This window comes from Branchiostoma floridae, chromosome 2 (genome assembly GCF_000003815.2).
Source record: "Branchiostoma floridae strain S238N-H82 chromosome 2, Bfl_VNyyK, whole genome shotgun sequence".
In the NCBI taxonomy this organism is placed as follows: domain Eukaryota; kingdom Metazoa; phylum Chordata; class Leptocardii; order Amphioxiformes; family Branchiostomatidae; genus Branchiostoma; species Branchiostoma floridae.
Window position 1 is genome coordinate 26,765,838 of NC_049980.1, and position 12,392 is coordinate 26,778,229.

Genomic DNA, 12,392 nt, shown 5'->3' on the forward strand with positions numbered 1-12,392 from the left:
ATTCCCAACCGGGTCCGGCCGGCCTGTTTGTGGAAACGAAAGATAAAGATGTGTATGTTAACATACACACAAACAATGCCCATGATTACTAGTATTCTCTTTACGTCTTGTGTAATTTGGTGTCTTTTATATCATACTTGTCGCTCACGAGAGCTGACCGGCCAGGCCCGGTTTGGAAATGTGGCGTATAGTACATGTAGGCCTTATTGATATGGACACAGTATAGGGAACACCACTTGTGAGAAGAAGTTCCCCTCTCTGAGCCAATGTCTGTTGATGTTAGGGATAGAGTACTGTAAGAGAATAGCTTGGCGAGTCCCATCGCTCCACAGTAGTTGTTTTTGAGAGCAAGACTAGTTCAAACATTTGGTCAGCCTTGTAGTAACCTGCTGAGCTCTGCTGATTTACTGTTTATACAAGACCTGTTTTCCGTTTTTGTAAAACGGCAGGCAAATTTACACGATTGTTTGAGGGATGGATCCGTTGACGCGTCAATTTGAAGTGAATAAAGTCTGTCGATTGAGGGTCCAAAGAGCTTCAACTGGGCAGAACAAATTACATTGAACTGTTTTCGAGAGAACGTGCCATGTGTCGGCTGCATTTGCTTCGGTCCGTTTTAAAGGTTATTGCATCTAACGACGGTTTTCATAACGAAGCTCGTACACAATCTTAGGATATTCGTACAGAAGTAAAAGACCACTATAAAGAAGTAGAAAATGTAAATGGTTTATGTTGACACTTTTCCGACTGTTTGTTGTGTCGACAGAGTAACCCACCCTTGGACCTTTCAAAGAGAGACTTAAGCCGTTCGAGCTTCTCAGTCTAAATAGATGTGACTAATTGATGGTTTGATTGATGGAGTTTTGCCTACCAAAATTGGGAGAGGCGGAGGCCATCAATCATCCATACAACATGGCGCGACCTATGGTCACACATGCGACACTTCCTCTATTGGCGTTCTTGTGGTATCTCAGAATACCGTTAGCACAATGCTGCGGGACTTCAGAAAGACCGGCCGTGCCTTCGCCAACCCAAGGCGAATTACCATACATTCATTCAATCAATGGCGCCCGACAAATCTCCCGAAGTCAGTACCGTTGTTTAGGTTAAACTTGTCTTACATTTTGACAGGTCTGAGCAGTATAGATTTAATCTTTCATACAAAAAACTTGTCGATTTGCATAATCAGTAATTTTAATTGCAGTAACAACTTTGGCAAGTGTCAAGGACTAGCTTGTTTGACTACTAAATCATGTGATGCATAATTTGTTCCATCATATTTCAGGCATTTGTGAAACTCACGGCATCGCCACGACACGGAAAGATGAAGATAAATGCAATCGTCACCATTCTCGTTTTCACTACGAACGGAATATCAGGTGTAGCCATCCCTCGTCAGGAGACCAGATCGACCTACGAACGCACTAGACTCACGTACGACCGCTGCCAGTACAGACCCTTCTCCAATACGCTTCTGTCGTGTCAGCTTAGTTCCCACAGACCATTTGAATTCCATGCCGTATATCCCACCAGTTTCGGCTGTGCCTTCACGGACAGACCGATCAGATCAGCGCAGTTGTTGGTGCCTTCGGACGCCATCGAGGTAGACGCCGAACGATTTGCGGAACGCACCGACGTTGTGACAGACGTGGAAAGAGCCGAGATGGTCTACAGTACTGAAACAGAGAATCTTCAGGTACGTATTTGTGGAAAATAATCATATCTGGAACTTGTATTGATAGACTGAAGAAAGTTCGTCCCGGTCGCATTCGACTTGCACGTATACGTATCCGCGCAGAAAGGACCAACCGCCGTCATGGAGCTAATACAATCTTTTCTGTAACAAACGAAGCCGCTGTTTTTTTTTTGTGTACGACACGTGCTCGACTATCCCAAAGATTTCCTCAGTTTGCGACTGGGCGTATGACTAATGTGACCGTTCCCTACGTCAGAGCGGGACTGTAAATGGTAATTGCATGAACGTCTTTCTTTGTTATTGTCGCTATACTTTGTACAATGCGCATTACTACCGAGCAATAGAGTTAACTCATTCATCTATCTGTTTCCTAAATGAAAAAGAATTTGTGAGCTTGTTCCAACTCAGCTATTCAGACATTCCGAATGAACGAGTTTCTTTTCATGGTTACATTTTCTTCCGCGTCTTTTCATTGACTTTCAATAGACACATCATCTTCATGGTTTGGGAGAGCATTTCGGCGCCATGGCGGGTGGAATAACCGGGACACGGGGGAACGAGAGAGAAGTGGGCGGGCCTGAAACGGACGAAGGCCAATTGCAAACGGACGTGAGTCAAACTGACGAGCGTCAAACAGACGAGAGCCAAACGGACGAGACGAGGGACAACGCCCCCGTATTGAGGTCACGCAACGACCGGACCATCCCAACCTGTGCACTATGGACACGAATAGACAGCCCTATCTACGCCTACAGCGAAGCGGAGGGAACAGACCAGGTAAGCTTCCTTTCGACAACACTTGTGACCGCGTGGTCATTGTGTAATGCCGTAGCTGAAGTTTGCACACGGCACGACTATACATGCTGTGTATGCCATGGTCTTGATTTTTTATGGTAGATAGCTTGTCATGTCAGATATTCACGGCGTAGGTTTTAGTTCTGTACGTTTTTTTCAGCACACGTTGTTTTGATATAAATAATGTGCTATAGTTCCCACTTATAGGCTTTCCACAGAGGCTATGTTGATTTGATTATGTGGATGACGTCCTCTGAAAAGCGCACAACTGATGCGAGCGTGCGTGCGAATGGAAAAAAACAAGTTTGCCTCCCATAAGTTGCCTTCATTATGAAATCTAAGTGGCCAGGAAGTTTGAACAAATGACTGAACACATAGAGTATGTATGATATATAGAACAATAAATTCCTTTCCTTCTTCGTTGACCTTGGAATTGACTTTGGCATTTCAAGACGTTTTGCGAATTTTTAAAATCTTTTCGGCTACTTCGTAAGATTTAACAGTATGGTTGAAAACGCCCTAGAATTGACGCACGCCTGGATGCAATCAACTCCAATATAACCACGGCCTAATCGCCATCTGCACTTTCGCTAGGTGGAGCTGTACTTCTACGAAGGGAACTACCAGTGGTTTCACCTGTCCAGTTGCCATGGCAGCAGCGGCAGCGCCAACCCCGTGGTGAACTGTGCAGGGCAGTGCCGGCAGGTCAGGCTCCAGCACCGCGCCGTGGTGGTGCGGGAGGACCTGACGGCCGAGTGGGACTGGGTCTGGTTGGACGCGGGGTGTACACTATACATTTAGAAGTAGCTTAGCCTGGTACCGGCCAATTAAAACATGCCTCTACCAGGCTCCACAAGTCGCTGGAAGCAGTAGGAATTGACCTAATAGAGATTAACGTTATAACTGTTAACATACCAGAAGAGTTGGCCGGTCAAATTAAATGCTACAGTTTGCGACCAACTGTAGTTATTTGCCGGCCAACTCCTCTAGTTTGTTGCATACTAGTACTTGGCCAAATTCCACTATTACTCGCGACCTGTGGAGCCTGGTAAAGACTAGGATTCTGTAACCTGGCTCCGAAAGATCGGCTTTCAGAACAATTAAGTAGCCACTGCTTTAAATAGTTGGAACAAGGAGGCTATAGGGACTGTGTTGACGTGGCTGGGCCGCTAAAACACCCCTATGCATGGGCCGTCGGATGGTACCAGGCTAGCAGTATCAACCCTCTGTATACAACAGGAACAATTATACTGAACCTATACATTCTGTAAGTTAAAATATCCTTAGTAACAACTTTGTATTCAGATGTTATCAAATGCGATACTCGGATAACGTTCAGGAATAAGTGAAAGCCTTGACAAGATTATAAACCACATGTACATCTTAGACTAACAACACTTTTGTTATGTATCACTCCTTGCCAATTACTCAGTTGCCAGTCTGTTACATTAGACATTAGAAAGTGACTAGGTGTTTGAATACAGAAATATGAGGTTAAAGGCCAAAATAAAAGGTGACGTAAGTAAACAAGTGACTTAAAAACATGGAGCTGACACCATGCATAATTGCATATATTTGTGTTATAAGTTCAAGAGGAAAAAATAAAAAGCTGCTATCTTTAAATGTTAATTATGAAGAATTCTTCCCTTCTGTGATAGTACACAACCGACTTTATTTGGTTCTTGATCTTGGGTTAACATACACATCTGACATAGAAGCAGCAGCATATAAGCAGGTACTGTAAGGTTTCACACCCTTCGGTGATAACAAGTGACACCATCATGACATCATACATTAAGATATTCCAATATTGTAATGTTTAATGCAATTTAAACATGGTCAGTAAGTGGTCTCTGAAGGCTAGAAGAAAATATTAATAGTTATTTTCTTGTTTAGAATCATGCTACCAAAGTAAGTGTTGGCACTGAAAAAAGATGAGAAAAATTGAGCGGGTGACAAAATCAGCATTATCTCTGAATTGGTAACCCTTATGAGGGTATCAAGTCTTTGTCTGAGATAATAAAAGACTAAGTAAATATTCAGTTTTCAGTTTCTGTCATCATTGTGGACCACAGGTTACTTTGTTGAATTCTACAGGTACAGATTTGGACCTGTTTTTACACCTCTGTACCAGTACCAGTACTAGATGTTGCATGAAGCTACTCAGCCTTAGCCTTACCAGTATCTGTCAATAACACAAAATAAAGGCACTATTACCCTGCATACAATAAAAAAAAAGTACCCTAAAGAATGGTTTAGAAAGAAATACAAACAAAACAATAACAAAAATAACTTATCTGATACAAAAATGTTATCTGAAATGCAACATAAAAAGAACCCAATGGTCTGAGTGAGTAATGGTACATTGTCATTTAAATATTCTTCACAACTAACCAGGTACTGCAAAAAATACTGGAATATATTCTAGTGGTGGCAATAACAAAAATTTTCCTCCTTCATATATAAATATCAAAGCTCCTTTCAACAGCTCCTTTATGAATGTGCACACCATAATGCATTGCAAATAGTTTACAACCTGACTTCTTTTCCATAAATCCTACACATTCCAAAATATACATTTACTATACTCAATGTTCTTGACATTTACCTCTGATAATCTCATACCTTGGTACAGTACAAATCTTACAGGCCCTTACCAAATCAACAGTTGGTATTGCACAACAACCTCAGCTGACACATATATAGTCTTAGAACATTTTTTTAACAAAACTGCAACACATATATGCCTGAACCACTTCAAATTTACTGTAGGAAGCTGAAACAGTAAATGTACAATATAACATATCTCTTCAGGCCATATTCTTCTTTTCATTTCTGAACTCTAAAGTGTTTCTTTTCTAGGGTGAAATGTGGCGTAATATTAAGCCAGCAGAGTTCAGAGTGGTCAGCAGGCTATCCCCTTGCTTAAGGCCGAAGCTGTACAATGCACATCTAACATTAGCTATACCCTTGCTTGAGTCTTGTTAATGCTGTAGCTCTCTAGCCTGGTATCCAGCCCTGCCAGGGGTTACAGTGTCCAAGTGGACCAAAGCTAAACAATGCAGGATACAAGTGTCAGGTACTTGTTGTTCTTGACATGACACAGGGGGTCTAGCTGTAGGTTGTTACACATGTGCAACAGGATACAATAAAATAATAATACTCTGACTGACTCTCACAAATTTACAACACAACTGTATGGGACCTCGCTAAGTATAGAGCATTTTCTCTAACATTTCTTATCAATGAAGTGAGCCGGCTCCCGACTGCCATGTTAATGTCCTTCATCTCACTTCAATGAACTGTCAATAGCTCAAGCATGAAACACTGTGTTTTTAAACATTTTAAACATCTGTCTAAAATTTGTCTTCTGTGAACAACATTACTTGAGAAGGTTTGATCTATGATTAACTTAAATACATATATCTGTGTCTGCCTCCATGTTGGTATCCCAGTGCCATCATGAAAATGCTCTATAAGTTAACATATAAGGTCCATCAGTCCCAGGTCTTGTTGTCCTTCAGCATGTACTTCCTGTGTGGATCCTCCTCCCCATGCTGACCCTTGCCTGGTCCCAGCTTGAAGCACCCCAGGTCGAACTCCTCAGACACCACATGGTACAGTTTCACCTGCACCTTGGCACAACCTGTGTGTGGCGGGAACATAAATACATTGTAACCTTTCATTTACATGTACGCCCACAACTACTGACTATATTCTGTTACAAACTTCATGAGGGAGGCTGCGTGTGGCGGGAACATAAACACCTTTCATTTATGGCCACAACTATTGACTACAGATATTCTATCACAATCTTCATGAGGGGGCCATAATAATTAAGTTCCTTATTGCATACTGATATTATTACACAAACAATCCTATACATTTCATAGTAGAAAATAAGTAGGCAGTGATAAATGTCTCCTCACCGGACATCTTGGCCACGGAATAGTTCATGTCATAGAACTTGAGACAGAGACTGACGTAGTCATGGAGGAATGGAACTCCAAAGCAGACAGGAGGGGGGTTGCGCACTGTTGGAGGAAAAAAGACATGATACTATAATAGGACAATATATATGTGATGACTTCAGTTAAATAGGATTTCTGGTTAGAATATTATGCTACACAGACAGCTCACATGACACTGTTTTTAATCCCATTAAAACTCCTAGATTAAAGTAGATACTCTATAAAGCCATTTGTTAAGACTTCCAAAAGATATCTGTTACAGGTAGATGCTCATACTATCAGATGTGGTACCTGACAGGGACTGATTGACAAGGATCTTCCCATCCAAGGAGAAAAGGATGGAGACGGCCAAGTTGTCTGGGTCATAGGTCACGTTCAGGCAACCTGCAGAAGAAACAAGGCAGTCAGTATCATCTACAGGGAAGACGGGTACAAGACGAGTCAAGTCTGGGCCAGCATCCTTCACACTGCAGCAGCAACAACTAGTTGCAAAGTAGAGCTAGTCGTAATGGTGGTATAGGGTCCATTAAAACATTGGAATTGCACTCTTGGGTGTGTTAAAAACAAACCTTTAGTCATACATTTTTACATCACTTCGTTGGGAGTAAAGTGAAAACAAAGGAGATATTGACAGTTTATTTGTGTGAACATACATTACATGTATGAAAATTTACCACATTACCATATTGTCAGTTTTTCAGCTGCTACACCATCTTTTATAGATTCTATTTTGCAGTCATCTCAAAGTGTCTACAGATACAGTTACAGAAACGTGGCAACCATGCAGATGGTGACACTGATGATACATTTGTAGTGAGGCAGTGCATTAGAACTCTACAGCCTGTGGTCCAGTGTGGAACTGTGGAATGTACATGTACCAAAAACTATCATAGTTAATGATTTTCAAGTAAAACTAGAATTTCTTCACTGTCTCTTGACATCTATTATGAACATCTAATTAACAGCATCCATAATTGTAACTTACATTCTGAATCAATGGCATTACAAACAGTCCTAAACTGTTCCAAATATTTTTCCTAAGATCACCAACCTGTATCATTGAGTCCAACTTTCTCCACCACAAGATCAGCACAGCAGCCACAGTTACGGACAGTGCAGGTACAGCCTGTGGCTTCTAGGGGCTCTCCTGGTGGAGACAATAAGGGGATGACTTAGAGGCAAAAATCGAGATGCATTTAGACTGTAAGCACCCACAGTTAATGTGACTGTGATGTTGCTTTACATTATGAGATAGGATTCCAAAATCAATATAAATTTAATGCAATACTCTCCAGTGAGTTATAGAACTACAAACTGTTGCAAACAAGCAATGTAGTATAGAATGACTTTATCTCATTCAACTTGACAAACGTACCTGGCAATGAATATATGCTCATTACATGGAAGTGATATCATAATATCTAAGAACTTTCTAAAAAAAAGGAAGTTGATATGAAGCACTTACCCTTCTTCATTGGCAAAGGCTGGCATTTCTTCATACAGTCCTTTTCACTCTCAAACCTGTTCTTGTTGCCTCCACATCCTCCATACTGGAACTTCTTACAGGTCTTGGACTCCCCGTCGTAATAGAACCTGCAAGAACAAAAGGGGAGTTTCTTCTGGGGCAATCACCTTAATACAGTTTAGGAGTTTCTCTAGGAAATACAATATGAGGGGATAGGGTAGCCTCCATACCAGGATCTGCACCTTAGCTAGATTAGTGCATAATCAATCTTTGAATTTTTCATAGTGCATGGTGCCTGTTTCTAAATTCACTGTTTACAAAAAAAATGACAATAGTTGTAAGTGCATGTTTTAGTAGTGACAAACCTTTTCTTACCAATACTATACATTGAACAATAGCAAATAAATGCTACTTTAATTGTTCCAATACTTATGTCATTTTTCCTATTCACCCTTCTACAAAACAAAAGCAAGCAACTACACAGATTTATACAGCATCTTTCTGGCTCACTTTGTGAAGATGGCACGACAGGGCCCGATGTCAGGCTCAAGTGTGCAGATGTCTTGATCCACAGTCTCTTCACTTCTCTTTACAATAGCTGCTCTCTTTCCACCTGCACCCAGACAAAAAAATCAGGCATGAATTAAAACTTGTCAGGTTCTGTATCAACTTGAAAATTTGGAAGAAATGTCTGAGAACGAAGGAAATACATGAAATGGATAATGGCCTAAAAAAGATGATTTGCTTTTGCTTTAGTAAATTTTAATCAAATATCCACATGCATAGTACATAGAAACAACTTTTACAAACAACATGACAAAAATACACTTTGTGTTGCTATCGAAGTTCTTGTGGTGCAAAATGACTTTACATTGAATTTACAGTAACTCTCTTTTATTTAAAGGCAATTCAATCTCTGGATAATGTTTGGAGATTACTTCTGGTCTTTTCTAGTAACATCCATCACTCTTTGTCACAATAAAGTTGCTGAAAAAGAGTGATGAACGTGACTCGAAACTAGGGAAGTAAAACCCTGGTTGTACTTGTAGAGATCTCCATACCTAGGGGTGGTTTGGACCATAGGGGTCAAACCAATTACTTAGCTGACCTCCGACCCCAGCCCATAGCAGAGCAGTTGCTCCAGCTTCTCTAGCGAGAAGCCAAATTTTTTCTGAGGTCTCATTTTTGAAGATCGCACAATGCCTCCAAGAAAGCCACGCTCTAAAGAAGCACCCAGGTTGTGGTGAGTTGACCAACTTCCACCCCAAGGGAAAGGCGACTCACCACTGTGAGGGCCTGGGCCTGGTGGACGTTTCGAACGCCGAGAGCAGCAATTAGGACGATCCAAAAAATGGCACGCGGTTGACTACGAAGACAGTACATACACATACTCCATACATACATACATACATACACTCATAGAGATCTCCATTTGTAGAGATTTTCCTTTAATTTAAATACCGTTTACCTGGATGTCTAACCTTCATAAACATATGAAGCACATGTAACGTCCTTTGTACTTACGGACACGTCCACAAGTGTTTTCACATTCCTCCGCGGTTTCAAAGTTGTTGTCGTTACCTCCACAGCCTCCATAGATGAAGTTCTCACACTGCCCGGTTTGGCTGTTGAAGAACACCCGAGGAAAGGCAGCCTTGCAGTTTCCAACCTTCTTGGGTTGCTGACAGGTGCTGTCCTCATCACGTGTGGCAAACTCAAACGGGAGGTCATCTGTATGGAAGAGAGGAGTTGCATCATTTTGTTAAAATCATTTTTGGGGTACCTCAAATTGAGTCCTAGGGCTGGCTGTGTGTGTTAAAACTGATATCTTATTTATCTATCCATTTCTATTTATTGGTTTGGCTGGTTAGAACACACAGCCATGGCTGCCCAACTAGCCTATGGCTATTACAAAGGGCTAGCCCTGCTGCTGACAAAAACAGAGACAATACATATGGATTTGGACAGGATACTTATCAATAAAACTGATATAACATTCCTCATGCACACTTCTACGAAGAAGGAACATGTGGTTAAAAATCATTAGTTCCCCTGCCTCGGATGAAGTTGACCTCAGCTGTACAGAGGCCGACAACAGCGACCATGAACCAAAACATTGTTGCTGTTCCGTCTTTCTGGTGCTGTTTTGTCGCCATTTTGCTTCCTTCTGATGACGTCACCTGTGTTTGGACCGTACTATGCGAGGGGAGTATTTCTCCGCCAAAATACTTAACAAAGTTGACGGGACCATACTGTCAATAAATGAATGTAAAGCATTGCGTTGATGAAGAATAAGGAAAAAAACCTTTTCATTAAAACATTTTTGATAGTCTTTTGATTAGGGGGCATCTTGTATTTTTTTTAAACGTTGACCCCATTTGGTATGACCTGTTATTCTCAAAACAGGGCGTAAGAATACATATTTCATCAAGCATGTAAATATCATAGATCTCTATAAGATAATGTTATATTTCAAATGTCAATATATATATCAGAATATTTTTATTTATCATTTTTATTCTGTACTGTGAATTGAAGTGCTAACAATGATGTTTGTTCCGACGCCTTCCCCTCTCATGTCAAAGTTCGCCCTGAGACAGGAGGCGGGACCACACATGTGGAGGAACCGGTTCAGCAACTTTTTCTCAAGGTTTGTTGTGTTAAATGACACCCATTGCTGATCTCCTAGGTCATTGAGTACGAATACAAACATGTACAAAGGCGTGATGTTATCTCTGAAACCCATGGCGGTGTTTGTCCGGAAGAGCGGTAAAACCAGGCCCCACAGGGCATTTAAAAGCTCAGGTGGCTGGAAAAACAGCCAAACCAATAAATAAATAAATAAATAGATAAATAAATAAAAATATTAAGAAAATTGGCTAAACAAGTGATTTTGAAAAAAAAGGGTGCCATTTGCAAAACGAACTATTTGGTGGCTACTTAACCAGTACTTTGTATCATAACTGTATTCCATATCCGTCTTTTTGAAGATAAGGCTAGCTGTCATAATATTTTTGACAAGCGCCTCAGTGAAAACAAGTAAGAGGCAAGGAATACAGTCTCCTGGCTCACGGGATTTGAACCTGTGCAGAAAAGAAGAATTAACTATTACGCAGGTTATATATATTGAATAAACAATATTATGAGAGCCTTTTATAAGGTGGACATATTCTGGATAAGACAATCTGTATGATATTGACATCTACTGTATTCCCACATTTACATAATTATTTCATGCTTTGAGCTGTTAAAAACAGCACAGTAACAAACCACACAAGGATTCCTTAAATACCCCCCCCCCCCAAAAAAAAATAATAATTTAAGGCCTTGATCATATTGAATAGAAAAGTGCCAAAAGATTGACTTTGGATTGGAGATTGACAAGAGACTACTCAGATTAAGTAGTAGTGTTCGCTGTATCTAGTCAGCTTGATATTTATTGAACTGAAGCAAGGGCGGAGAAAAACCCTTATATGCTACGGCCACCTGGCACGTTGGTACACCCAAGGAGGTTTAAAAAAGGTGATTTTTAACCTCCTTGGTACACCCGATCTCTCGATCTCGGAAGTTAAGCAATGCGCGGTCCGGACAGTACTTGGATGGGGAACAACCAAGGACGTCCGGATTGCTGTAGCCTCACGAAGCTTTCCACGAAATTGTCTTCTGGGAGGGACGTAAAACGCGGGTGCCCTGCTCGAGGAGGTGCCTCGACCACGTTAAACAGCCTCATTACTCACACTTTGGGTACCTACAGGCTGCAAAATACACCCGATATTATTATATGAAAAAAAAATTGGTTCTGCAATTTTAAGAGAAAAGCCCCACCCTGCTGGTGCCCACTCTACCTTGTTGGTTTGAAAAAATTTATGATTATGTTACTTCTTTTGTGTTGCTCACACAGTGGTCATGTACAACACAATCTGTGTTGACCTGAACCAGAAGATCAGAAGAAAGGTGCACAGAATTTCTCCTTTATTATCCAACCATAACACACTACCACTGGACTCTACAGCAAATAAAAGCTCCTTGTCTACAGGCATCAGCATGGCCCAGTCTGAGAAAGCTGAAGAGATTTTAGAGAAGCCCCACCTGACGGAGGAGCAGGCAGGGCAGCTTGTGGAGACACTCTATGGGCTCAAGGTGACGTCTCTGAAGCCGCTCGACAGCTACGACGACTTGAACTTCTATGTGAAAGTTGATGGCCCCGCCGCATGGGCTCGTGGGTACACACTGAAGGTTATGAATGGCACCGACTCCAAAAATGGGGGTGAGTTTCCCAAGCTGGTCTTCTACAACATCTGACTTAAGCCAAGGAGAATAAACTACTCCAGTTGGTTAGGTCTTTGGGGAAATGTACAGCATTTTCTTCTATCTTGGTCCAAGATTTTCACACGTCTTCAAATATTGGTGACCCAGAAAAATGCATACCCATCTTTACATTCTTTTCAATCACTGCCACTGGTAC

General features: G+C 41.3%; 3 protein-coding genes across 4 annotated transcripts in view; 2 read left to right on the forward strand and 1 right to left on the reverse strand.

Moving 5' to 3' along the window:
* The first annotated feature begins 109 nt into the window (after positions 1-109).
* LOC118409502 lies at positions 110-5,194 on the forward strand. 2 transcript variants are annotated; one of them, XM_035810565.1, is made up of 4 exons: positions 110-1,087; positions 1,304-1,696; positions 2,183-2,473; positions 3,086-5,194. In XM_035810565.1, exons 1-4 carry the CDS (start codon positions 1,064-1,066, stop codon positions 3,290-3,292), a joined length of 915 nt encoding a protein of 304 aa, XP_035666458.1. In that variant the 5' UTR covers positions 110-1,063; the 3' UTR covers positions 3,293-5,194. The 2 variants fall into 2 exon arrangements, with proteins under 2 accessions (XP_035666458.1, XP_035666457.1); XM_035810564.1 differs by having other exon boundaries at positions 113-1,087; positions 1,286-1,696.
* LOC118409501 (papilin-like) lies at positions 4,147-10,147 on the reverse strand. The gene is made up of 8 exons (XM_035810562.1): positions 9,984-10,147; positions 9,452-9,658; positions 8,438-8,540; positions 7,928-8,055; positions 7,514-7,609; positions 6,754-6,846; positions 6,421-6,525; positions 4,147-6,137 (listed from the first exon to the last, which is right to left on the reverse strand). The coding sequence occupies exons 1-8, from the start codon at positions 10,081-10,083 to the stop codon at positions 5,989-5,991; spliced, it is 981 nt and encodes a 326-aa protein (XP_035666455.1). The 5' UTR covers positions 10,084-10,147; the 3' UTR covers positions 4,147-5,988.
* A 1,602-nt stretch (positions 10,148-11,749) lies between these two features.
* LOC118409101 (hydroxylysine kinase-like) overlaps positions 11,750-12,392 on the forward strand; it is a 14,108-nt gene continuing 13,465 nt past the window's right edge. The window contains exon 1 of the mRNA XM_035809965.1: positions 11,750-12,228. Coding sequence (XP_035665858.1) covers positions 11,834-12,228 — 395 coding nt within the window. The 5' untranslated portion in view covers positions 11,750-11,833. The remainder of the gene's footprint in view (positions 12,229-12,392) is intronic.

Bases quoted from the DNA above. Each gene is read 5' to 3' on its own strand.
- LOC118409501 (XM_035810562.1), bottom strand. From the start codon at position 10,083: ATGGCGACAAAACAGCACCAGAAAGACGGAACAGCAACAATGTTTTGG. The intron at 8,541-9,451 runs GTAAGTACAAAG...GTCTGGGTGCAG, and splicing joins AAACACTTGTGGACGTGTCC to GTGGAAAGAGAGCAGCTATT. The intron at 7,610-7,927 runs GTAAGTGCTTCA...TGTCTCCACCAG, and splicing joins GCCTTTGCCAATGAAGAAGG to GAGAGCCCCTAGAAGCCACA.
- LOC118409502 (XM_035810564.1), top strand. From the start codon at position 1,064: ATGGCGCCCGACAAATCTCCCGAA. The intron at 1,088-1,285 runs GTCAGTACCGTT...ATCATATTTCAG, and splicing joins CGCCCGACAAATCTCCCGAA to GCATTTGTGAAACTCACGGC. The intron at 2,474-3,085 runs GTAAGCTTCCTT...CACTTTCGCTAG, and splicing joins AAGCGGAGGGAACAGACCAG to GTGGAGCTGTACTTCTACGA.